The 27,082-nt window shown below is 41.3% G+C and overlaps 1 protein-coding gene across 2 annotated transcripts; it reads left to right on the forward strand.

Annotated features, from left to right (window-relative positions):
• Positions 1-3,767: 3,767 nt before the first annotated feature.
• Positions 3,768-25,187, forward strand: Gad1 (glutamate decarboxylase). 2 transcript variants are annotated; one of them, XM_014364511.2, is made up of 10 exons: positions 3,768-4,005; positions 6,951-7,041; positions 9,729-9,965; positions 16,917-17,239; positions 17,327-17,578; positions 17,985-18,052; positions 22,446-22,524; positions 23,976-24,125; positions 24,230-24,424; positions 24,536-25,187. In XM_014364511.2, the coding sequence occupies exons 2-10, from the start codon at positions 6,984-6,986 to the stop codon at positions 24,707-24,709; spliced, it is 1,536 nt and encodes a 511-aa protein (XP_014219997.1). In that variant the 5' UTR covers positions 3,768-4,005; positions 6,951-6,983; the 3' UTR covers positions 24,710-25,187. The 2 variants fall into 2 exon arrangements, with proteins under 2 accessions (XP_014219997.1, XP_089446302.1); XM_089590176.1 differs by lacking the exon at positions 3,768-4,005 and adding an exon at positions 6,522-6,578.
• Positions 25,188-27,082: the final 1,895 nt, after the last annotated feature.

The raw sequence follows: 27,082 nt of genomic DNA on the forward strand, positions 1-27,082 counted from the left end.
CCAGCCGAAATGGCTGTCCTCCCTATACGGGATTCCTCTTTCGGAGGGAAGGGGCAAGGTAGTACTATTCCGGTACTTTTTTTTTTTTTTTTTAATGTGTTTCGTTGTGGAGAAAAATTTACTTCTTTCGGAACTTTGGTGTATTGACGAATGGTTGAGAGTTTTTAGCAGAGTCCTCAATTTTTCAGGGGTTTCAAATTTTAGGGAGCGAAGTTTACTTCCCGAGACGCTCGGTGGGTGACGAAAGTTTCATGCAACTGGAAATGGCCGAACTTCTAAAGACCAATTTGCCTGACTGCACCCTGAGTTTAATAACGAACAACACCCGCCAGCGCAGCTGTATACCGGTTGGCGTACTGTTTTGCGATGAAAACTTTACTCGTTAATTTTTCACATTCATTGCACTTCTTTTTTATTTAAAAATTAAAATCCATTTGTATCGAGTGGGACGCCAAACCTGTCAGAGTTAGGAGGTAGAAATACAAGCGCGGCAGAGTAAATACTGAAAATTTATTAAGCATAGGTACATTTGACTTGGTTTTTTCAGAATTTTCATACCGTTCCTGTGATTTATGTTTTGTTACTCATTCTTCAAAAATTTTTTTGTAAGAAAAATTTTATTTTTTGACGAGAAAAAAGTTTAAATACTCCGTATTTAATTGAGAAACAATTTTTATTGTGTCCAATAATACGGTATGCTTTTTGTAATAGAATAAAAAAAATTTAGCGATGCATACATGTCAAGTGGAAATTGGAGTCAAAAGTAAGGAATAAAAAAAAATCAAATTATTTGAATAGAAAGGTGATGAAACTTCAGCTATTATAAAATCAAAAAATCATTATTTATTTATTTCAAAGTAAAATCTTTTAAGAATTATTACCATAATGTGATATAGATTTACATTTTTTTTAGTATGGAAGACACATTCGCTACTTTGAAAAAAAAATGAGACAGTACAGCTCCACTCTATAAATAGAATTTATTTAACTGATTAATATTAAACAAATGAACATGTACATGTAACAATAGTTGAAAAAAAACAAAATTTCGTAAAAAATGGGTCAAATCGAATCTGTGAGCAAACTCATGTTGAGGTCTGATTTACTCTGAATTATAAGTATATAATCATATTTTCAATACGCCAATCACGGAGAAAACGATAATTTCGTCGAGGCGACTTATTGTGTGAGGCAGCCTTGACATCACGAGCATTCGTATTGAAGAAAAAATTTGCAATGAAATTACATTGACTGTCGTTGGAAGCTCAAGACGTGCTAAAGTCTGTGTGAAGAATCCATTTGATGATACTATAGTTTATTTTGGCAAAACATCACCACTTTCGTGAATTTCTGTCGCCTTGAACTGAGATGGCCATCGACTAAACGAAGGCGGGATTACTTACTTCTTAGGTACCCTCGAGTACACTTGCCATGGCATGCGAAGGTTACCTGTCCAACAATTTAGTGCTAATAAGAAATTCTTAAGTTCCAAGAAGGTCAACTGAAATTTCATCCAACGTTCGTCTCTATACATAAATTTCATAACTAAGGTTTTTCCCGCTACTACCTGATTCATGATACATATTTATTACAAAAAGTTTTTTCTACCTTCGATCCGATACTGATACTAATTTTCTTTTGAAATCGATGTTAAATGCAAAATTGATTTATTTTGACCTCAAACAGGGTACATCGTCATTGCAGTGGGAAATAGCTTCAGCAATCTTTTGTTTTTAATTAACTAATTAATATAATTATCTGACGAGATAGTAATTATTGACTAAGAACTTTTATATTTTATCGTGAAATGATTTGAATAACAAATAATTGATCTCAAGTATTGGAATGTTGATATAATATGAGAACAAAAATTGAAGCTATTGCTAATAATAGTGTAAACTTGTGAAACGGTCAAACAAAAAATAATTACCTACAATTGGTTACACCAATTATTTCCATTGGCTTTATAAATTGGTTTGTTACATATATGGCATAGCCGTAAGGCCTTCACAAAATTAAATCGAATTCAACATAATCGTGTATTCTTTAAATTATTTCTCAAAAATTCCCGAATCATTTCACCCATCATAAAATTTGTCAAATCGAAGAATCTTTTACAATCGTAAGTTTAACATAAAAATTAATTTTTTGCACAAATTCATCTAATTTTTTTACTCTTTCCGGAATCATCACATTATAAAATTTTTTAATCTTCAGGTGTTAATTCGTTATTACTACGTTATTAATAAAAAAAAAAAAATTCAATTTCCCACGTGTAGCATACGTATAGAATAATGAGACTAAAAGTTCAAATCATACCACTATTTTACAACTCTAAAAAACTACAACCAAGGAAAATTTATTGAATTTATATAATGATCATTGAATTTTATCTTAAAATCAATGAAATTTGCTTAACTTTCAGTATGTCAATATTAATATTTCATTACATTTTCACTAATTTAATTTGAAGAGGAGGAATGTTTGGTGCAGTTGTCTATACCCCTTAGTATGATCGGCCTATCAATGGAAATAAAACCACAATTGTTTAATAATTTACTAATAGTTTATAAAATTAAACGATGCTTATCTAAAGCTTGCAAGGTTAAACTATTTATAGTCCAGTACATAATTTATTGAGTTTATGTGGTTTTGCACATTACTTTGGTAATAAGATATAATTTACAACGAAACCTCCGTTCGATTGCAATAACCCCTGTATAGTCCACCAACTTAAGAATAAAAATTAAAGTATCTACGCAAAATGATGGGTGACAATATTTTCCTTTGGGTTAGTACATTTTCCACAGATTACCATCACCAAACGAAAATGGAAAAAAAAATTGCTTCACTTTGAAGTGCCCGATAAAAAACGTAGCCCTCACCCGCAGAGACACAAATGAGCAAATTCGCCGCGGTGACGTTAGTTGGTAGTAAGTACCTACGGAAAAAAAAAAAACGACCACACGCGGGGGTGTTACATTCATACACAGATCTGCTCGACAAAAGTGCATCAGAGAGAGGGGTAAAAAGCAGTTACGCAAAAGGTCCTCGAAACAGAATACGTCATTCCAGTCCATGTCCGGTAAGCGTGTATATGCCAGGCATCCGCAGGGGGTCGCGAGCGCGAGCGAGCCGGAGAATGTGAAACCCACGCGCGAAACCCACCTCGAGGATGTATCTTCCGGCATCCAGTATCAGGCAGCATCACCCCACCCACGTATCATCTACATATCCACAGATATATATGTATAGATCACCTATGTATGTATACCTGCTACGCGAGAGAGAGAGAGAGGCATTTAGGAAGTTGGAGCGTGTCGGAGGGAAGAGAATCCGTCGGCGCGTGTGTCTCGTCTATCGTCGCTAGAGAGGGAGAGAGATGAATTTAGAGGGAGACGGGATGCACGGTATGATTCCTGTGCGCAACTTTTGAAGGGGGTGTAGGTGGCGGAGGGGGTGCCACGCGCCATTGGTTCCGGGGCGTCACGCCCGTACCTCGCCCACGCGCCTGGCTGTACGCGAGCCAACGGAGGACGGGAGGGGGGAGGCTCGGCCACGCCCATAGCCCCCGTAGCGCTCGCGAACCCTCTCGTCTCTGGTCCACGGCCGAGGGAGAAACTGGGTCAGCCGGAGCGCCACCCCTCACCCTCCCGCCCGGCAGCCGAGCCAAGAGAGAGATCTGGCCGCGCTGGACCCGCAGTCCCGCGCGAAGCCACCCCAAAGTCTCTTCTCGTCGTCTTTCGCTGCAGCAGCAACAACCTACCGTCTACCCCGGCGTATTTTGTCCTTCTCCTCCTACTCCTTTCGCTCGTCCTCTCCTCTTGTATCGCTCACACCCGTCAAAGTACTCGCCGCGTGTCTCTCTCGCTCTCTCTCTTTTATTGCTCCTTCTGGCTGTAGGAGAGAGGTATCCAGTTGAGGGATAGCTGCTCTCGGAGAGGAGGATATCCACCAGCGAGCTGCTGCCGCTGAGGACGACGGAAGTCAGCCGACAGGAGACAGGTCAGCTTTTTTTTCGTTCTTCCTTTTCGTTTTTTACCGTTAATTTTTCCATCCTTCCTTTTCATCCTTATCCGCAGTGTTTTATACTTTTTCTTTCTTTCTTTTTTTTTTTTACCCAAATAATCATACACCTTTTCACGTTTATTTCAGTTGTCTCATATTTTAGAAAATAATGTTTAAAAATCTGATGATTTTTGTGATTTTTATACCTTTCATTACTTTTTTTCTTGCTGAATCTTTTGTATGCCATGTGTTATTAGGGTTCAATATTTTAACGTAAAAATTATATTCATACACTTGCATATTTTCCTTATAGTCGCAATCTCTCTGTATTAATCACCTCCGTACATAATTAAAAATTCACGTCACAGTCGTACACAGTATGCACTCGGTAGTCATGACTCACATTTATTATATGACATTTTATAATGTCAATATTAAGGATATCCTTCAAGCCGTCATATTTTCAAATTATCATTGCATCTCACAAGGAAAAGTCAAAAGTGCGGTTCTTGCATTTTTACTTCCCGTGTCATCATTTAAAATCACATTATGTAGTTCAAATAATATTTATTTCATATTTGGCCCACCAAATATACTTTATTAAAACAATATTTGAAAGGTATTTCTTTTTTTTTTTTACATTAATATATAAGTCGTGAAATAACATATATAGGGAGGGAAGGGCGTATGACGTCACAAAGTTCATAAAATTGTAAATGACGCGTGTTATTTTTATGACTTTTTTCATTAATATTAATCCATCGTTTATAGAGACTTTTCACTTTGATTTCTTTTTGTTTAAACGCTATTTTTTACTGATTTTATAATAATTTTCACCGTATGAATAGGTACAATGAGTTTTACTTTCTGCATAGTATATCAATCAACGTCCAGCATAATAAAAATAAGATTGACAAAAGTAAAACTTTCCTAGACGGTAAAATCTGCCCATGTTACCATTCTAGACTTAGCAGGGACATTTTAAAAATCTTTTAACTCTCAGTGTGACGAATCAACTATAGGGTAGACAAATGTTTCCCGCACAAAAAAAGAGCCATCGCATTGGAATCTTAGGTTTACACATTGAGAGAGCATGTAGATATATAACATACAGGTACGCACATATTTGTATTGAATTGTAATGATTGTATCTAAAAAAAATGGCCTTCGATAAATTTGTTCGGGGAGAACCGTGAACTTTGCATAACAGCCCTCTGAAGATTGGCCAGTTGCCAAGGCATTTCAAATGTATTATAAAACTTCGTGTCCTTAATTAATCTTCACCCTATATGTACATGCCTCCCACGGATCAATGATAAAAATAATTATTGTTTGCATTCAACGACCAATGCAGCACAGGACTATTGAAGAATAGTAATTTAAAAACTACTATTTTTTATTTATAAACATGTTAAGTTCGAACTTGACGAAACTTGGACGATTTGTAGTTATATAATTTTTCATAACCAACATCGCATTTGATTTAAAGGAACATGATTATTACTTAATAATGTAGTAATTAATGACTGTAGTAAAGATGTATTCTTCAACAAATGATAACAGTATCTTGCAGCATTTCACGTATTACTCTTTATGCTTACGTATTAGACACAATCAATTGTTTTGACACAGTTTATTTCATTGGTAAACATGTCAATAAAAATGTAATGATACTGATCAAGGCTTTCTCTGTTGTTAAACGCTGAAACTTTATTGGTAATGAATATTTATTACGAAATATATAGTGACAACTACAGACAATATACATCTACGTTTTTAAGGAAAGCGCCTTGAAATTCTCAAAATAATAATACAATTATGATTATAATATGTTCACATTTGCATACCAACTTTGCACTGTTAGAAATTCACGTGTGTTATGTATATTATATGGAAGTTTAATACGGTTTAGGGATGAAATAAATATTCATCAACATCAAACTTGTCACAGAAATATTATGTATCATAATTTTCTACAAATTAATGTACGATTACTTATCACAACTGTTTGTCTAGTGATGGAAACCTTTCGTCCCTTCAAACGAAGTCGACGTAATCTATATACATTAAAAATTCATTACGAATCATGGGTCACTATAAAAGAAGTTTTTTTTTTCAGTTGCCGAGTACAACTAACAAGCGATACAATTACAATTGAGTAACATCATAATCCATGCATTCACGAATTTTTTTTTTCTTTTTTAGTAAATCATTCAAAAATGAAGGAAAAAAATAAATACACTTTATTTATTTCTTCTTTTTCCTAGTTGTATCAGAAAAAAGTATTCTTGGTCGCTCGGTCTGCCGTGCTCCACCGGTGCTCCTTGTTGCGTTTGGCACGTTTGAAACAGAATTTAAAGTCTGGTGCAGGAAAACAAAAAAAAAAAAAAAGAAAAGAAAAAAACTCATAAACCAGAAAAAAATGAAAAATAGAAAGTGAAAGAGTTTAACTGTAGTGGAACTATTTGTTATTGATTGTTGTAGGGATCTGAGGCGAGGGGCACTGCAGAGTCATGGACAATGTGCAAATGTTCGGCACTAAAATAACAGCGATCAAGGAATACTTATATGTAAGGCCATTCATATCCATCTCTCGCATATCTCGCCGTGTGTATACATATATGGATTTTTTTTTTCATTACTACATATACGTATATATATGTATACACAGCTTGCCTTCTCTCCCTGTATCTGTCAGCGCTATTCTATGATTATGATTTTTTTTTTTTTTTTTTTTTTTTTTTTTTCATTTACTTGCACTGCATTTACGATATTTATTGTTCGTCTAAGCATTTTGCAACTTTCTCCATTGGGTAGAAACTTTACATTGAAACTATCTTGCGTATGTATGAACAAATTGTATGGAAAAGTCAGAATTTTGACTGCGTAAAGCGAGTAAAGCATTTTCAAATGGAGCAACGCTTTTCTCGTTTGAATTTCAGAACTTTGCCCGAACGCACTCCCCCACGAGACTCATGGGTTCGGAAAACACGTACTCGCTCTCCAAGGAGCACTGTAATCTCAAATACTCAGGTAAGACACATGTATAATATTGTAACACATGTAATTTTCATTATATTTTATTTTTAATCTTACATGGCTTCGTTTAATCTTAAAACTTGATATGTACGTACTTCATTCTTACCATTTTCAATAATCAATACCGTTAACATTTACACTGACCAAAAGGGGTCATATAGATGTATTTCTTTCAGTAGACCATATTTAATTTCCATGACAATCCAATAAAAGGCGTGTGTGTATTTACTTTGAATCTCAGAGGTACTATCGAAACATAAGCTTTCTGAATCCCGTCCAACCCTGCAAGTCGTAATAAAAACTTGATACCGTAAATTATTGGTAAAAAATGACTCGTGACTTTTTATTAAGATTCATTAAGATAAATGCGATATGAGAAAAATAAAGTGACACGCACTTTGTTTCGTTAAGCAAACAAGAACATTATATTTCTTGAAAAATCCTAACACTTGTACATTATGTAAGTTTAACAATTTCAATCCTGGTGAAATTCTTTGTATTGGTTTATAATATTTTTTTTCATCAAAGTGTAAAAGACTATACATTGAATCACGTCAGATGATTATACACTTAAAAATTGTCAAAAATCGACCACTATACAAAAATGCCCATGGTTGGCTGGATAGTTCAAGTGGTATTAATATCCTCGAAATGACCAATGGTCCGATTATCGATTGATAATTTATTTCCTCCAATTGTAGGTTCACCTGACTCCCCAATAAGGTGCGTGGAGAGAAATAGTTGATTTGAAGTAATATATGACGTGACAAGACTCTCCGTGAGAAGTTCCAAAACGCGTTCAACCGAATCTCAGACGGGCCGCGAGAGAGCAAACGTTTTGCGGGTGGTCGGAAGAGATAAATCTGTTTTTCGATTAAAATAAATCAACAAAAGACGGTGGCACGCCGACACGGATTCCGTGAGTTTTGACGGGACCCGCACACGCGCGAAGGGGTGCATAATAATCGAGGATTTGGAATTAGCTCGAAGAGTTGGAGAAGCTCAAAGGCGCACGGATTACAAGACCGCAGGGGGGTGTATCTCGGAGGAAGGGTTCACGCGATGCACATATATGTATACATACGCGGGGCGCTAATGTACATTATATTTACGTTTCGGCATGTGCTGCGCCACGATAAGAGCCACCTCGCTTCCGTTGGGCAAACAACGCATTTCAATCGCGCCTTATCTCCACCCACCTATACGAGCACTCATTTACTTTTTTTACAAGCCCCCCCTACCCCCCCCCCCCCGATGTTCAGCTGCCCTGTTTTTAAGTGCGGATAAATCAGCCTCTCTTTCTCTCTCTTGACTTGAGGTAAAAACAATAAACGCACGGCCTAATCCAGCTTATAAATTCACCAAGCTGACTCCCAGCGAGGCTCGCGTCCCTTCGTTGTATACCCGAAGCTCTGATTAAAGTCCGGGCGAGGGATGTTGTGTGCCACAGCTGGCACCTAACGGAGCTTGCAGCCGTCGTAAGCATTAGCAAAGATTCATCGCGCAGTACACCTCATACCCTCGTACATATATATATACATATATATATATATATATACATATATAAGGCTCGGTAGTGTATAACTTTTTTCGGACAGAAACAATATTCATTCGCAAAGTGATCAATCGGAGAAGTGTATGTGTATGCTTACTTGTTTGTGGTGACATTATTTTCGAGTAGGTAAGTGGGAGCCGTTTTCCCGTAAGCAGTCGTTATACGAGGGAGAAAAAAAATAGTATTAAATAAGGTTCGCTCCTTATCTGTCTTTTCGTGAAAACTATAAGCGCGCGTGCCACGAGGCCTTAGATTGATGGGGCAAGATTAGCCAGATCTTACCGAAGAAGCCAGGGGATTTCCTCCCCCGTCCAAGTGACTGACTGATCAAGCCTCCCCTTCTCGCGTTACGTAGATCCTGTACCTTCCCTTTTTTTTCCCCCTCCCGATGTCGGATGGATATAAACTTTCTGATATTTTTTTTCGCTCTCTTTACTGTTGTTTTAAACAATCCCAAAATTGTTTTTTTTATAACCATCAAGTATTTTCCAGAGTATTGAATGAACAATGAATACATAAAGGATCAAGTACGTGGCCGTATGTAATGTAATTTTGATATATGAAACTCACGGGAGTCCTTCGGCTCTTGTACTTGATCCCTGGGATAACGATGATGGAAATAGAGATATATTGGGGATCCCGCGTGGCTTAGGAGCGGAAGAAAATTACCAATGCGCCGGGACTCAATATTCTCATGGAAGCAAAAAGCTCTTTTCCGTTTTAGGTGTTATACACACGCGCATCGTAATTTTGAAATGGCCACGCGATACAATGGAGGGACGGAGATTCCATGGTCTCATGCCACCAAACAAGTGAGAGTGTGTCAGTTAAGGTTATACTTTCAATTGTTTGATGAGGTGAAGCCGTTCGGAAAATCAACGATAACATCATCGATGGCAACGGAGGAATGACCAAACAATAACCCACGCACGCCCATTGATTGCGCATCGGTCGCGAAAGTTGGCGCACAATGTCCTGCATTGTCGGCTCCGGCTGGAGTTGCAATTGCAGTTCGACGACTGCCACTTGGTGCTCGATGCGTGGCGTTAAATTCCAAACGATAAAAATGTTAATTTACCCTCCTTTTTTTAAACCCCCGTAATGTTTTATTCCTCGAATGGCGCAGACATCCTGCCACAGAATGCCGAGGGCTTCCCGGCGACCCGGGAATTCCTGATGAAGGTCGTGGACATACTGATCGACTACATCAAGAACCAGAGCGACAGGAGCTCCAAGGTCCTCGACTTTCACCACCCGGGCGACATGATGCGCCTCCTGGACCTCGAGATCCCCGACACCGGGGTCTCGCTCCAGCAGCTGCTGGTCGACTGCTCGACGACCCTCAAGTACCAGGTGAAGACGGGTGAGTCTATTTTTCTTTTTCTTTTTTTTTTTTCTTAATCGAAATTCAACTCACCCGCTCCTCGAGCGAGTCCTTGAAACCAGAGCCAACTTCTGGCTGCCAAGGACCTCCTCCACACCCCACGCGCGCGAAATCATGACACTCTATTATCTGGCCGGCTATACACCCTTACATGCCTGGGCGATAAGCTGCATAATTTCATATTCAATTTAGCATACGGCAGATGCACAGCCGGGGAAGAGATAAAGCGTCCCCCTACCTATCTTGCCTTGCTCCTGTTCTCCGTCGGACTAGCCCCGTAACACACGCAAACATCGTGATAAATGGCTCGAGGAAGAAAAAAATATGCGAGTGTATGTTATATCCGCCGAATCATCGAAAATCGATTGTCCACATGGAGTCTCGGGTGAGCGGGTAATCTTCAGTAAAAAGAGAAAAAAAATTGATCTCGGGTCCGTTGTAACTCGCTTCCTTCGAGACGATGAGCTTTGGGGCTCGCGATTACGTTGATTCAGGTTGTTGTTGTGTTATCGCGTTGTTTAGAAGAAAAAGCACGAGAGTTGTTTAAATGGAAGAGCTTGGTGTGTGTGACTCGCGGTATCGAAACCGGGAGATGCTCTCGTCTGAGTTTGCGAAGCGTTTGTATAGCTGTCGCGGAAGTCGGCCGCAAATCTCCCGCGCTATCACGGGACTGTATTCGATTACCGGGCCTGAATGGATGCTAATTCACAATAGGCCTGTCTATATAGTCGGTGGTGAATGCGGCGAGTCTGCGGATGCACACGCCCGAGCCGCGCTGTTGGGGCGACACCCTTGCGCTACGGCGTTCTATTCAGGACTAGCGCGTGCCCGCGATATGCCGACGAAAAGTCGTTTATTAGATTACGCGCGACCCTTCGCCCTGCAGTGCTGGGACTTTTTTTTTTTTTTTTTTCCCTCCCTGCCGTTATAGCAGTGGCTCTATATCTCGGTGCTGGTGAGATTGCGGTGTTTGATTCTCGATTCGACCGACCAAATAGAGGGTCGATATCTATACTTTACTTGAGGTTTCTGCTTATTTTTAGCAGAAGAAAAAAAAGGAAATGAAAACGAAATGTAACTTTCAGGAGTATTGGTTTAATATGATATGAAGGGGCTGCACTTGATTTAAATTTTCAATTAGAGGGAGGCTCGGCATAAGATAAATCAGAAAATGACAAAGAAAACAGTGCATTTCCTACCTCAGGTTTTGATTTTTTTTTTTTTTTTGTCAACTTTGGACGTGGCCCATCAGAGCTCACCGATGCAATCATAAAAGTGACGAAAACTACTATTCTCATCTGTATTCTTTTTTTTTCAATTGTAGTTTTATGTATATGTATAGCATTGGTTGCTGCAGCAAAAGTATTTTGTTCAACAAAAATTGTATTTCCTTCTATCCGTATTCTAGAAATTGAAAAAAACGGCCAAATGTATATTATTTATGTCAGGGATTGAAACTGCGATAGCATCTCTGAAAGTTATCACGCCCTCGTCGTCGGTCCGTTCATTTTTTCCCCGAAGGTGTACCCTCTCTGTTATCGTGACTGACTTCCTTATGTCCCAGCATCTTTATATGATACGTATAAGCACGTCTGGTATACGCCTACGAGCGGATTATCGATCTACTGATACAACAATCGGGGTAGCAGAGAAAAAAAATAGAAAACACTCTGGTCGACGCGACAATGCCTCTTTGAGAAACAGAGGGTGATGGTCGAGCTGCACGTGTTGTCATCGTTATGGCGCAGAGATTGCGGATGCAGACGACTCGTAGATAAGAAATAACTTTGATCTGTACCAAGTTTTTTTTTTTTTTTTTATTTATAAGCTGCTGGGGACTTTGTCGCTTCTCATCTCGGATTACACCTATTTTGTGGCCGCGAACGATATTTTTTAGGGGTCATGGTATCGCAATACTAAAGTCGAATAAAGAGTCATTTTTGGCATTACTCCTCCATGATACTTATACAAGTTTGTAAAAAACTCCTACTTGTGAAAAAAAAAACAAAAACAAAAAAAAAAAAAATAGTTTAAACGTTTATTGAACCAAAATTGGAACTAGAATCAGTTTATTGAAAAATGGCAGTATAATATGTTGGTGTATACGTATTTCTACAAATTACTAAAATTGTCATAAAATTAGGCTTGAATTGTACGGTAGTTTCGTTTTCATATCTAATCCTGACGCCTTAAAATTGGTGAAGTACCTACCAGAAGTGACAACTTTAACTGTAAAAGCAACCAAAACAAATGGTGCAGTTTTTCCGATGCATCATTTTTTAAATTAATATTTCAACTCCGCTCGCAATGAAAAAAAAAAAAAAAGATGTATATGTACACCATAAAATAATGTCCAAAAATATCCTTACGTCTTGACAAATGAATCAAATTTTTCCAACGCAGCTAATATTATTAGATTGTATTAGCTGTTCGTCATGGCATTTGTTGGACGTGAAAAAAAAGGGGGGGGGGAGAAAAAACAAGCATTACGAGGCAAAATCTGCGTCATCCGTCAAGCCAGGCAATAAAAAAATGTCACGGATGGACCAATTTCGATTTGGTAGCGCGCCCTTCCTTGACGTTATACATACCTCGTTGTACCTTACACATGGTGCGTGCACGGTTTGGAAAAAAAAAAAAAAAAACGTCAACCAGCAGACCGATGTTTCGGAAAAAGTAGAAAGATGACTCGCTCGGTGGGACGGAAAATCGCGAAAGCCCACAATTACTCCTATATATACACACGGACAACTGCAGCAGCCCCAACCCTCCGCAGGGCCAATTATTCACAGAACTCGAAGGAATTTGCGGGAAAATCCCAAAGAGCTCGATACCTACTTGCCTCCTTCTGCCCCTCCTACTATCAATTCCCGTCCGTTGTTGTATATCGCACGCACACGCGTATCGCCCGAGTGCGCGTATTATGGTCCACGGGACGTGGATAATGCGAGGGGTCGGGGACTCTCGGAAAACACTTCTGTGGGTGCACGTGGCTCCCCTTTCCCACCCCTCGTCTCGAGCACGACTCGGCAGGGAGCCCCGGCGAAATTCAATGGGATCGGTGTAATTAAGAGCCATTTCTGCGCGATTTTCTCCCTCCCCCACCGCATACGTATATGTGCAGTAGGGGATTATTGATGTATGTACATTTCGCCTATACGTGCATGCTCGTGTATACAAACGCGCGGCCGATAGACGGAGTTTTTTCTAGGGCTCGCAGAGAACGCGGGGTGGAGGATTTTCGACTGGAAAAAAAAAAAATAATAATAATAATACGATGCGTCGCTGGAATTTCAATCGGCTCGGCTTGACTGCCGGTGCAATTGATGGGGAAACAACTGAACCAGTGACTTGCCATCCCACCACCTAGTTCGCGATGGCTGAAACTTGCCCTGTCGTTTCTGAATCAAAAAATTGAAGATGCTTTGGATACTTTGGAGAGTAGTTGGATGAAAAAAAAAAAAAAAAAAAAAAAGACAAACATTACATATCTTATACTGCCCCTGCGGTGAAGGAGAGAATAGAGGAGTCCCGTCAAAGCCATGTACACTTTGCGCGCATAAACGCCAGGGAGATTATTTTTGTCCGTAAGCAAAAGAGGCTGAGGAGGAGCTGAAGTGGCTCCTTCGTGTACGTGTGTGCAAGGCATGATTGATCGTATACGAGCGTAGTTGAGCCCCCAGTTATACTCACTTGCTTCTTTTTTCCCCGATTCATCATCGCGGGGCCTCTGCTGCGAACAGGTTTTCTTTCTGTACAGCCATGTATACTGTACCAAAATCGAAATTCTGGTCTCTCCGAAGGGATTATCCTTTTCTTTTATTCCATCTCTCGTGAACCTTTGGAAACATAAGTTAAATATACACTTGATTTTTTTTATACATACAATGTATGATAAAGTACACGTTTAAAGTGCTTAGTAGTTGAAACTTTTTTTTTTTTTATATATATATAAAACACATCGCCTTCAGTAGGGTCGATGAACGTTTCAAGAAAAACCAAATCGATGCATATGCTACACTGTTTCGCTGAACCTATTGAACTAAACAATTTTTTCTCTTCAACAGTTGGCATAATAAGAGATTTTGCAGTTTTTTCACTCCATACATACTAGTTTTTCTTGTTGAAAAGTGTTCAGTTTAGTTGAACTGGTTACATACTTGGGGTACCATAAATTTCATTGTTCTTCAAATTCTTATCAATAAAAGCGCAATTCATTTTATAAAAAAAATAACTATTTCAACTATTACCATACGCTTAAAAAGCTTACTTTAAGACATTTAATGGATTTATAGTGTAGTCACATATGCTACACTTGGACTACCTTTGTTCAAACTCGAACGGTACACCGGAGTAAATTGTTTATTTACGTCACCATTGCAAAAAAAAACTATATTGTCCTTCAATGCCCCAGTTGATATTCTCGATAAAAAAAAAAAATGACTCTAAAAGCCGGACATTCGCTTGTACAAGTAATAATCACACTCAAAGTTTGATGGCTTATTACCTGTTTGGTTTAAATGCCCGGCGAATCGCATTCAACGATCTCGATTCGAAGCGAAGCCTCGCAACTGTAAACCCCACGTACCGTAGTGGGCACAGATATGGGCAGGCCATACCTCTAAAATACTTGTTCGACCCGTTAAATCGGCACAATGCAAGAGTCCGAGGCTTATCTCGGCTCGAAAAGAGCCCGCGCACGTATACGCGAAAGCACACCGACGTCCAACCACCGGGAGGCCCGTATGTACAAGCTCGCAAGTTCGGGGCGTGGGGAGGAGGTATATACGAAGCTCTCGGGGAGTTGGAAGCATGTACTCGGGGCCGTTTGAGAGCCTCTGCGCAAACAATCTAGTCGAGCAGCGACGCGTGTGACGCGCAAAATGCGGGCGAGAGAGAGCCCCTTCTTTTTCTTCTCGCGTCGTTCGTCGCTACCCTACTTTTCTCCCCCTCGCGGGGGGGGGGGGACAGAGCGGCCGGACGCCGGCGTCGGGATAATTGCGAATAACAGCGCGACAAACGGCTCATGCCGCTTCGGACGGAGGGATTTACTTCGGATCGCGGGATGCTCCAGCGCATCGGCTCCCCCCCGTGCACCTACGTACGCTCGAGCACAGCTGATGTCGTACAAGTCTGACCTTTTTTCTCTCCCCCACCCTGGGAGCGAGCGCGGTGACTTTTGGGGGCCTACGAAGTACACCTACGGGGGCACGATTGATGGTCTAAAGGACAATTATTTACCGAGATTTTACCGCCGCTCCGGAACACTTTGTAACGGAGTTTGGATTGTTTTCCGAGAAGGAAAGGAGAGCGAGTCCTGCACTTGACTTCTCCCCCCTCCCTCGGTTCGAGTGATCGAGCTTCCAGCGCGGCAATGATCCGAGAGGCCAATTTCTCACAATTATTTTGCTCGACGTAACGCTTACGGAGACCAACGATGGTTTTCCGCGCACAACCTGCCTCTCTCGCTTCTATATACGGAGCACACGTATACGATACGTCTACAGGCACCGCGTATCAGCAACTGACGGAAATCATAGTGTCGGACAAATGGCTGCGGGGCATCTTTGGCACGCGCGCCTGTAAAACTGGACCGTGTATTTGCTCTTGTGATTTTTCGCTTCGACGCCCCTCCTGTGTAACATTCAACCTCCGTATCAAAGAGATGGTCCAAAATCGGTAAACAGTGTACTCGTATGCCGGAAGAACTCAGCTGCTTTTTATTCCCAAGTATACGCGATACGAGAAGTACAGGGGGTTGGTATAACATAGAGCCGGAGTGCATGGGTGTATATAGGCGCACAGGAGTCACGCGTCAATCAGACTGTAATTCCAGAAGATTAAAACGCTCGTGTGTTGCCGTTCCTTGCGCTTCGCGTGTGCCAAATTCGCAGCGAGGGCTCCTGATTAATCTCTCCTTTCGGGGGCAGCCTGCCATGGCTTTTTTCCCCATCCCCCTTGGAGCTTTTATCTCGCTCCTCCGGAGTTTAGCCGCCTGCGGGAAATTATTTTTTTTTGCCCAGATACAACGGAACATGTATAAAAATCACATTTTCGAGGAAAAAAAACTGCACATTGAAATTTCCAAATTTATTTGAAGAAAAAAGAGGTACTGGGGGTCTCTCGGAAAAAAAACAAAAAAAAAAACAGCACTTTGGCAAAAACAACAACACCTACGCCATCCACTCCGACAGATTAACGCCCGTACCTATACGGCGTTGGTGTATAGGATCGGCAGGGGGTATACACACAAGTACGGTACATGGGCTTGAAAAAAGCAACTCGCGCGAAAGGGGCACTCATACGAGCAAATATAGAGAAAGGAGGGAAGAAAAAAAAGGAAAATGACAAAGAGAAGAGTCATCATCGGCGTAAACGTCTTTTGCATGCAGCCGGGGAATCATCATCGTTCAGCCGAAAAAGAGAGGTAAGGGGGGGGGAAGAAAGAGAGCGCGGCATAAGCCCGCTTCCACCCTCCGGGCACCCATCAAACAGAGGCATTAGGCTTGATCCGGCGCGCGATGTTCAGCCAAGCGGATGACAACGTACTCGGGCTCTTTCCTTTCTCTCTCTCTCTCTCTCTGGGAATGAGAGAGAGAGAGAAAAGCTTAAAGCTGCCCGCACCACCCACCCATCGACACTCGGTTGCACTTTAACCTCTTTCACTCGGCTCGTACGTATATGTATACAGGCAGACTTTGCGATTTTCACCCCTGCCTCGAACTATTAATTACCCTTGCGGCGTAATGACCGAAAGGATCTGCCCGAATCAGATCTCCGGTCGAGCCAAAGTGGTTATATATGTATACGATATGAGCTGTAGTCAGGTGATGAATGTCTCTCTCCATTATTTGTATAGTATATTATGTATACTAGGAGAGGGAGAAAAAAAAAAAAAAAAAAAAAAACACCTTGGTTGGTTTGTTGCAGGTCACCCGCACTTCTTCAACCAGCTGTCGTGCGGCTTGGATCTGGTCTCGATGGCCGGCGAGTGGCTGACCGCAACCGCAAACACAAACATGTTCACGTACGAGATAGCCCCGGTGTTTATCCTGATGGAGCACGTGGTGCTGCACAAGATGCGGGAGATCATTGGGTGGCCGAACGGCGTAGGTGACTCGATTTTGGCACCCGGTGGCTCCATCAGCAACCTATACGCCTTCCTCGCGGCCCGCCACAAGATGTTCCCCCAGTACAAGGAGCGCGGCCTCTCCGCCGTCGGTGGCCAACTGGTCATGTTCACCTCGGACCAGGTACACCCCTATCTATATGATATATACCTGCAATTTATGCATAGATGTATATATATATATGGTAAAATGAAAAAAATGTTCCGGCAGTGCCACTACTCGGTAAAGTCGTGCGCGTCGGTGTGCGGCCTGGGCACGGACAACTGCGTGATGGTGCCGAGCGACGAGCGCGGGCGCATGATACCCCAACGGCTCGAGGAGCTGATAATCGAGCGCAAGGCCAAGGGCCACATACCCTTCTTCGTGAACGCGACCGCGGGCACTACGGTCATCGGGGCCTTCGATCCCATCGCGGAAATTGCCGATATCTGCAAAAAGTACAACTGCTGGCTCCACGTCGACGTGAGTACCATTGTCCTACTCCTCCTACTTTTTTTCACCCTCGAGAGCGCGACTTGATTGAACGGAAGCAGCTACAACGGGGACGTGTGTGCGGTCGAGGCCGGCTATATCCGTACACCAGCCCTTTTGTAACTCTCCAGCATACATGTATCGTGACGCGCGCCCCGTAATGGAAAAAAATGTTAGCCGAGAGGATCCCCCATGGATTGATGGCCGGATATACCGGTGTTCTTGTTTTCTCCTCCTTTTTTCCTTTTTTTTTTTTTTTTTCACTCATCATCACGTAAGATTGACAAAAGGATTACCATGTATGGATGGCTGAACGCCGATACTGTAACAAGCATTAAAAATGTCCAATATTAACGGAAAAAAAATTGTAAAACAAAGCCTCTTTCCGTTCGTTTAGGCTGCCTGGGGCGGTGGACTGCTGTTGTCGAGGAAATACCGACACCCAAGGCTGACGGGCATTGAGAGGTAAGTACCCGAGCAGATATTCCCCTGTATATACCCATACATTGACATTTAAGGTCAAAGAAAGCGCCAACTCACTTAAAACCCGAGTCTGAGTTGGCGCCTTCTCGAAAGCAATTTCGAGTTGGCGCTCTCTTTGACCCTGTCTGACCGAACGCTGGCATGTACTACTTGAATGATTGAAAAAAAAAAAAAAAAGTCGAGAAAGCGTTCGTCACGCCTGTGGGGTGCAAATTAAAAATAAATCACACCCCCTCCGCTCCCGCGAGTGGTGTTTACTTCATAGTCAGCCTCGCACCTTCACCCCCCCCCGATAACGACCCGCGTGCAAAGTTGAGCGAACCAAAAAAAAAAAAAAAAAAAAAAAGTTGGAGCAAAATTAGCATCTCCCGGTAAATCCCAGCCAGCTCTATATAGGGTATAAGCGTGGTTTATGCGGGCTATCCATTACGGGCCAACTGGCTCCTGTTCTTTTTTCGTCCCTCCGGTCCTTCCTCCCTCCTCCCGAGCGAAGCTATTTTCTTCGCGATCCGCACCACTTGGGGGCGCCGTATTGATTTTGACGCGTTGAACGGGCGAAGGTTGGCGGGAGAAGAGCCCACTCAGCTGCGACTGTTTTTCGAAGGACTCCATCAAACTAAGCCTCAAATAAACTATAAAACTAGGGATTAGGCCGAGACAGGAGCGCCCACCCCGTACTACATGTATATATGTATATTTATACCCTATACACGTATATATCCCATCCCTCTTTTCTCTCGTGTCGGTGGACGTGTATACGTATCCATCTATCTGTCCGTCTGTTATAATACACATTGGTGTACGTGACTTTTACCTATACATACAAATGTATATACGATTGCGTGTAGAGGACACGTCGCCGGACGGTGTATCGCAACGAGGCAGCAGTTACCGATCGAAGGAATTACACCGTCACTCGGTACGGGACTGTTGGAGGTGTAGGTACTTTTGCGCACTTTGGGTGCCCGCTTATGAAAATAATCGGATTTCGGGCCGACGGGGCTAAAAGCCCGAGCCCCGATGGCTGCGGACGCGTCAACTCATCGACGGGCTTCGCAACATTTTCAGACTCCCTCTTTATTGAGCTCTACATTTTTTCAGCCCCCGAGCCTAAGGATACCTATGCACGTATATTACTGGGGCTTTTCCAGAAAGCACACTATTATTTTTTTACAAACAAAGGGAGCCCCTATTATTCATACCATTTTTTTTTTTTTTTTTTTTTTTTTTTGTATCATGTACAAAGATGAAAAAAAAGTCACGCGTCGCGAACAAAGAAAATGTTCGGTAAACGCACAACGAAAAAGGCGGATCGGCGGGAAATTGGGATAAAATAAAAACACGCGCGAGGCGGTAAAAAAGAAGCATCGAGGTCAGGGATGCCCCGAACAAAAAAAGCAAAGGGGAGCGGTATGGAGCGAGGACAGGAGCAGTGCGCAGATGCGGCCGGATGCAAATCACGGATTAATCTCGGCAGCCCCATATGCATCGCTTCACAATACTTCCTCCCCCCCCCACACACACCATGTATACACGTGAGCGCGTATGCCTGTGTGTATAGTGGGTGTACAGCAGGCACGCGATGACGTATAGTGCCAGGGACACGAGTCACTCCTTTCGAGAGAGATGCTCCCCTTCCGACGTCACAGATTACCGACACGTATATATACACCCGTGCGAGTGTCCCTTTTCTTTCGAGGACGGCCCCAGGCTCGTCCCTAACGGTGTATGTACAGTGCACAATCCTGTGTGTACCAACAACTCCGACGTGTCGTGCACTTGCGATGTCTAAATGCTTTTATCTGGTACCCTTGAATCGAGAACACGGGTATTGAATTAAACGGATTTCACGGCCGACCATCCGCGCTTTATACATGTACAACATGGCTCCAGTAAAATTTTAAAAAATCCTCGTTTCCCAACCAAAGCTCGCATAACTAATTGGCCTATAGTTCGCTGATGATTTTTCTTCATTTTTCTCTTCCCTGAGAGACGCGCATCAAAGTGCAAAATAATACCCGCTGCTTTGTCCTCGTATAGTTTTTGCGTGCTCTTCTTCTTCCCATTGTTTTCTATTTTTTTCCCCTCTTCTTCTCCCCAAATGCCGTTCTTTCCCCCCCAGTGCAGGATTTCCTTCCTGCCCGGCCGAGCTCGGGGTTTTTGATTAAAATGGCAAGCGAAAAGGAAGCAGCGAAGAGAGAGGGGGGGCCAGAGCAACAGCTGGATCCGTTCCCTGGAGCGCATTTACCGGGAACACAGAGAGACTCGGCTCTTATTGACGCGCACACTTTTTTTTTTTTTTTTTAATATATATATCTATACCTACCATGTAGCAATTGTGCAGCTCGTAGACTCGCGACGCGGCGCTTACGTACATACACAACGACAGAGTGTGCCGGATTAAACTCGCGAGAGGGGGCTTCTTTCTGTCCGTCTCCCCTTTCGAGACGCGAGTATATTCGGAACATTGCTTCGCCGGGAGAGCCAAAATACACCCCCGCGTCGACTCGCGAGGAGGAAGACTTTTTTTTTTTTTTAATTTCCAAAAGCCCGAATCACAAATTACCGGTCGTTTGTGTATACTTGCGTTCTTGTTTTTTTCAAAAATTCCATCTACGAGCTGTGTATAACTCCCTATGCTCCTTTCCACGCGCAAACCATTATACGACGGCGAGGGCGCTGTAAAATCTCGTCGCAAGAGCTGTACCACCACCGTATATACACACAGAGAGGGGCGCTCGGATAATTAGCATCACCCCGCATACATATATATATATATATCCTCGGGTGGCTTTTGGAGTTGGCAGCCAAGGCTGTATTACGTGTGTACGCAATGGGGTGGTGCACGCGCCAGCCCCAGCTGCGAGTCGCATTAATCACGCGAGGCTCCATAGGCGCCGGGTGTATCCTTGTCAAAGACGCGCGAAACGCTCTCTCCTGCCGCAATTGCCGAAGAATGCGGTGTACGGCCTGGGTGGGGGAGGGTCGATGCTGCACACATATATAGCCCCCGAGGGTCCTTTTAAATTTGGTTATACATATGTGTACGGGAGAGCTCGGCCGCCGCTAATTTCGCTTGGAATCCGGTTTAGGAGAGGCTCCGCTCGTTTAATTGTTTGCCCACGGCCAACACACGCGTTTGGATAGCTGTACAAGTATCTGTTGCGGCTGTTTAAAAACGACACCGTACGAGGGACGAAAGAGGCAAATAAATTTAAATATAGAGGAAAAATTGATGGAAAATTTCGTGAGGAGAGATTAGCGCCAAAAAAAAAAACGCGTCTCCGGCATATAGGTCGGATAATCGTGACAAATGTTATCGATACGCGGCGGGACCGGCGAGTGACACATGCCACCCCGTCGTCCCGTATATACTGGGTAACGTTTCGAGAGGAGCCTCGAGAGCCCTGCAAACAGTCCAGCCCGAAGTAATTCGTGTCACACGCAGACCACTCCCAGATAACGCTGTCGCTTGTATATATGTACGTATAAGGTACACATTAACCGTGTGTACACTTTATTTGTGAATCTCCTCTGGCGCTGGGCCATTCGTTTCAAGTGGTGCGAGCATCCAAATGACGAGCGCGTATACGAAATTCGCTGTGGAGGAAGAATTTCAGAGACGAGGATTGAAAACAAAAAGTGCCGTTCGCGCTGATTCATCGAGACAAATGGTTATGCGATGGCACATATAGCCCGACTGAGGTGGAGGAGCCCACAGGGAGTCGAAGGGTTACCGCGAGGGCGTGTCTGCACTATAGGTGTTGGCGAGGCTCCGCGTAAATCCGGTATAACCACCCCGTGCAGCCATATTGATCGAGTAATAGCCCTGGCTCGCCGTTGGATTGATAGAGCCACCGCCGAGGAGAGCTCTCATATATTTTACTCCCCATTAGCTCTCCCGGGACGGAAGGAATAAGCATTTAACCGAGAAGGAAACTCCCAGCTGAGGCTACCTTCTTTCTTTCTTCCCTTTTTTTTTTTCCCTCCCTGTCATTGTCCGCTCTCGGAGCAGCTTTTCTGTCTTTCGCTCCTTTGTACTGCACGTTATACATATATATACTTTTGTCTGGCACACGCTATATACGTATGGGCTGAATGGCCTGTCAAATGCCCCGATTGTTCTACAGTGGATCGACTGGCTGGGATTTGTGCTAAGGGGGAGGAGTCTGCTAATTGCGCAAGTATGATTGATTGCCGATGTGGATTTGAGCACCAAGAGAGGGGGGTGTGGGTGAAATTTGGCCCCTCGAGTTTGCGCTGCGAATTTACCAGGGTCAATGATATTTTGCTTTATGAAATATCGCCGTCATTTCATCCAAAGTGATTGTCAATATTATTATTATTATTATTATTATTATTATTACGATTTCAGGGCTGATTCGGTGACTTGGAATCCTCACAAGCTGATGGGCGCCCTGCTCCAGTGCTCCACCATTCATTTCAAGGATGACGTGAGTTTTTTTTAATTTAAAATCGTACGAATAGGTGCACCTATAGTGAGAGAGCCCCGTGTACGAATGCAAATAATTTACGGGGAATGCATGACGGGGCGCCTTTCTTTTTTTTTTTTTTTTTTTTACTCATCGACGGGCACCCCCTATAGAGCGCGAAGTAGACAAATGACTCGCTGGAAAAACGCGCTCCACATTTTTGGCTTCCGGATTCCGGGCGAGTAGGTGTACCTATACCTCGGGGGGAAAAAAAAAAGTGCGCGCTCGAAGGGGCTGAAGCTGTTACAGTTTCCCTCGCGCGCATGACGTGTAGGATAGGTAAGTACATCGACGGCGCTCCCGCGGCACATTCCGTCGAGCAAGACGAAACGACGAGCCGGGAGGGGGGGGGGCAAGTTTGTCGGTGCCACGCGAAGGAATTTAATTAAACTAAGAGATAACATGTGTTGCCGCCCCCTGCCGATATATATGGCGGACGCAGGAGAGAGAGAGAGAGGGTGCCGACAGTCGCCCCCTCGCTCTCTGCGCGCGCCCACGTCTAGTTATTGCTAACTCGAATTCTCCCGCTCGGAATATTAAAATTCCGGGCACCGGCTGCTACTGCGACGTGTCCGAGCGATTCGGCCGATTGTTTTTCTATGCCTCGCAGTTTCTGTGCCTACTTACACGCTGTAACGCGGGGGGGTGGAGGGTAAAGGGGAGCGATGTGGGAGCACGTGTGACACCCCCCACCATTATACATTTTTTTTTTTTACAATTGTTTCGTGATTTTCCGTGAACCTTTTTGTAGGCCAACCATGTGTCGGGACTAATTTATTTATTTATTTTTTTGGTTTCGCCTGAGAATGATTTTTACCACTTTATTTATTTTAACACCTACTCTGTTTTGAATAAATTATTACTTAATTCTTCGTAAAATGAGACTACGGTGTGTGTGTATAAATATAGATGTGGCTGAAAAGCTTGAAACGCTAGTGCCGCCATTTTGAAAGCTCGATATCCTTGACTTCCGCTTCGAGCGCATGTGCTAACTCCACTTATTGACCGAGACCCCTTAGAAGCTTTTAGAGACAATTTTAATGGAACTGTTGGTCCAGTTTTTTTACTCCTTCCTTTTTCCTTTTATTATTTTTTTTTTTTTTAATTTAATTAATTTGAAAGTATATGAAATCTACAGTGTAAATGATTAGTACCTTAAGGTACTCCTTTATTTATTTATTTTTTTGTTTTTTTCAAAAGTACGATGTTCGATAATATAATTTCATTATTTATCAAATTCCCATTGATATTACCGCAACAACGCATATCATAAAAAATATACCTCATAGCGCCGCGCTTTGTTACATGTCAGCACTCTTGAATTGTCAACGATAAAATTAACAATGGTTGAATGAAAAAAAAAAAAAAAAAAAAAAAAATCATAATGAGAATCAATAATATGTAAACTGTAGGGTCTGCTCATAAGTTGCAATCAGATGTCAGCAGAGTACTTGTTCATGACGGACAAGCTTTATGACGTTAAATACGATACGGGCGACAAAGTTATTCAATGCGGTCGGCACAATGACATTTTCAAGCTGTGGCTTCAATGGCGCGCCAAGGTACTTTCTTTCTTTCATTAAAATGCCGTATATATACCGAGCCGGATAATCTCTCGCGGGAGTTACTTTTGAAAACCCTTTAAAAACCCACGACGACAATGCAGGGCAACGACGGCTTCGAGGAGCACATGAATCGACTGATGGAACTGACGGAATACATGGTGCAGCGCATCAAGCAAATGTCCGATAAATTTTACCTCATACTCGAACCGGAGCTTGTCAATTGCTGCTTCTGGTATTTGCCCACACGCCTGCGAAACATGCCACACACGGCCGAGAGGGAGAAACTTTTAGGAGAGGTAAACTAAGCTGCTCGATTCGAATTTAGAAAAAAAAAAAATAATAATAATAAAAAAATCATTAATACAAAACTCACTGAAACAAAAAACGATTTTTTTTATGGCCACAAGATATGTCCAATTTTGAAAGGCAGAATGATGGAAGCTGGTACTCTGATGGTTGGCTATCAGCCGGACGACCGGAGACCCAATTTCTTTAGAAACATTATTTCAAGCGCTGCCGTCACGGAAGCCGATATTGACTTTTTGTTGGCCGAAATGGATCGTCTCGGGCACGATCTGTAAATCTTACGAAATCAATTACACGAAACGTAGACGAGCGACTGAAGGTGCAATCGTAACTTTTTGGAATTTTTTTTCATTGTTAATTGTTACAAAATGTCTATCTTCTATTTTGTTGTCGACAGAATTTTTAGTCTAAGGTATTGTTTTATTTATCATGAATTAGGAGTTTATTAGATCCTCTATCGTAGTAGTTAAAATTTACTGTCAAGCTTCCCAAGCTGTGAAAAATCCTCATATGCATATCTGAGATGACCTGATAATCTTTTATGGAGCTGGTATTTTGGTTAAAATGTTTTGTAATGTTTAAATATTACCGAGGATTAGGTAATTGCTTTTTCCAAATACTACGTGTAACGATATACTGCTTGTGTATACGTTATAGAATCAGAGTATTTGCCTTAGTCAATTTACAGTATATATAAACAAATTGGCTTTGACTTTGAGTTTAGGGTAAAATTACTATATATAAAAAAAAAAATAAAAAAAAGTAAATTAACTGAAGCAATTAACCATTAAATATAAAGTTAGAGTGTATTAAACGTTAAAAAATAATTGATATTTATAAGAATTAAAGAAAGTATTGAGTATGGAAAAAAAAGAGAATGGTACGATGGTGCTTAGAAAAACAAAACGTTTTACAACAACCTGTACCAAAGCTGGCCATGAAAAGAATGCATAAAAATGAGATCATCGCGTGACTCTTGTGTATAGCATGTAAGATAAAAAAATTAGACTTAAGGGAAAAATATAGTATGCAGCATGTCCAACCAAGAGAAACGAAGAAAGAAACCGTACATCCAGAAAATTTGGGTTTTAGATAAATATATATATAAAAAAATATATTTTACGTATGAGGAAATAAAACCAAAAATAATTGTGATGAATAAAATGGTACTGATGGTAAACGAATAAGAGTATAAATGATACACGGTGCGGGCTAACCGTTTTTGTTGATATGATTATCTGCAGTGCAGATTACTGTATTTTATTTGTTGCACGATTATCGATGTGGATATATCAGACACTATTTAAAATTAATATAAATATATGTTTTACACAAATTCTATTTTTATCCGAATATTTTTCAACGAAACTTTAATTAAAATTTCTCAATCTCCTTTTATTGATTAAAGTCTAACGTAATATAATAAATAAGTACAATGAAACTGAGAATACGAACATATACTCCGTTGAGTGACTAATACTTGTTACAGAGCTGAATATAGGTTTGTTTGGAATGTGAATTATATTTATTATGCAGGCAAAAGCTGTATTTTATCCAAACTGTACGTGTAATTTCCAACGAATTGCCATCAAAGAGATATTTATACTTGTACTACAGTTTACTAATTCGATGTTAAACTATTAAAGCAAGTTGTTGCTACAGGACATTTTTTTTTTTTTTTTTTTTTTTTTTTTTTTTTTTTTTTCATTTAGTATTTCATACAGAAACTTGTTGGTTATTCAATATAATTTATGTTAATCTCTATTATTATCTGCTTCTGTGGTCATATTTGAGAAAAAATTCGTAAAAGGTAATAAACTTAATTTTTTGTTCATGTTACCGTTACGTTCAGCAAATTCTTTGCTACTTATACCTGAATTGTTAAAGTAATACAAAATAGTTGAATAAAATGTACACTTAAATATATGTAATTATAAAATTATATTTAGCATCTAGATTTGAAGAAAATAAACACAAACCCATGAAAGTACATGCTTTTTCAAAACAAACAAAAAGTATTCCGCAAATTAGAAAAATCTTTTCAAAATCATTCTACGTATGTTGTACATTAGATAAAAATTCTCATGCTTACAGTAAAACAATGAATAGCTCTTGAGTTCTTTTTTCCAATAATATCATTTCAAAATCATGGCATTTTCATGAAATGGTCAATACTTAAGAGCCTAACCTTTAAAGCTAGAATTATTTGAAAATAAAATATGACAGGAATACTCCTTTATGTATGAGCGTATGAATGTGTTAGCAACGCAGCCTTATTGCATGTAGTAAGAGAGTGGGTAAATAAACGCGAGTGAAAAATGATTGGAAATAGAGTGCAGCGTCGGACCATTCACTATATCTTGCACACAGACAATTTTTTTCGTATGATTTTGAAAAACGAATTCAATCAAATAAGACGTAGTTTAATTTTAAAACAAATAATATACATCGTTATCAATGTACGCGAAAAAATATTTTAAAAAAGCAAACGAGTTTGTGTTTTTTAGAAATTGTTACTTCCATTGAGATTACCCATTGTAAGTAACGAAAAATGCCAGTAAATAAATGTAAACAATGTGAAAAGTTTATTAAGTTATAGATTTTTGTCATATAATATTTAAGTTATTTTATAATTTAATTTGACTTTC

This window comes from Copidosoma floridanum, unplaced genomic scaffold, assembly GCF_036245765.1.
Source record: "Copidosoma floridanum isolate Cflo_tuat_1 unplaced genomic scaffold, Cflo_Japanese_pri ptg000012l, whole genome shotgun sequence".
NCBI classification, from domain to species: domain Eukaryota; kingdom Metazoa; phylum Arthropoda; class Insecta; order Hymenoptera; family Encyrtidae; genus Copidosoma; species Copidosoma floridanum.

Bases quoted from the DNA above. Each gene is read 5' to 3' on its own strand.
- Gad1 (XM_089590176.1), top strand. From the start codon at position 6,522: ATGGACAATGTGCAAATGTTCGGCACTAAAATAACAGCGATCAAGGAA. The intron at 17,240-17,326 runs GTACACCCCTAT...ATGTTCCGGCAG, and splicing joins TCATGTTCACCTCGGACCAG to TGCCACTACTCGGTAAAGTC. The intron at 22,525-23,975 runs GTGAGTTTTTTT...TGTAAACTGTAG, and splicing joins CCATTCATTTCAAGGATGAC to GGTCTGCTCATAAGTTGCAA.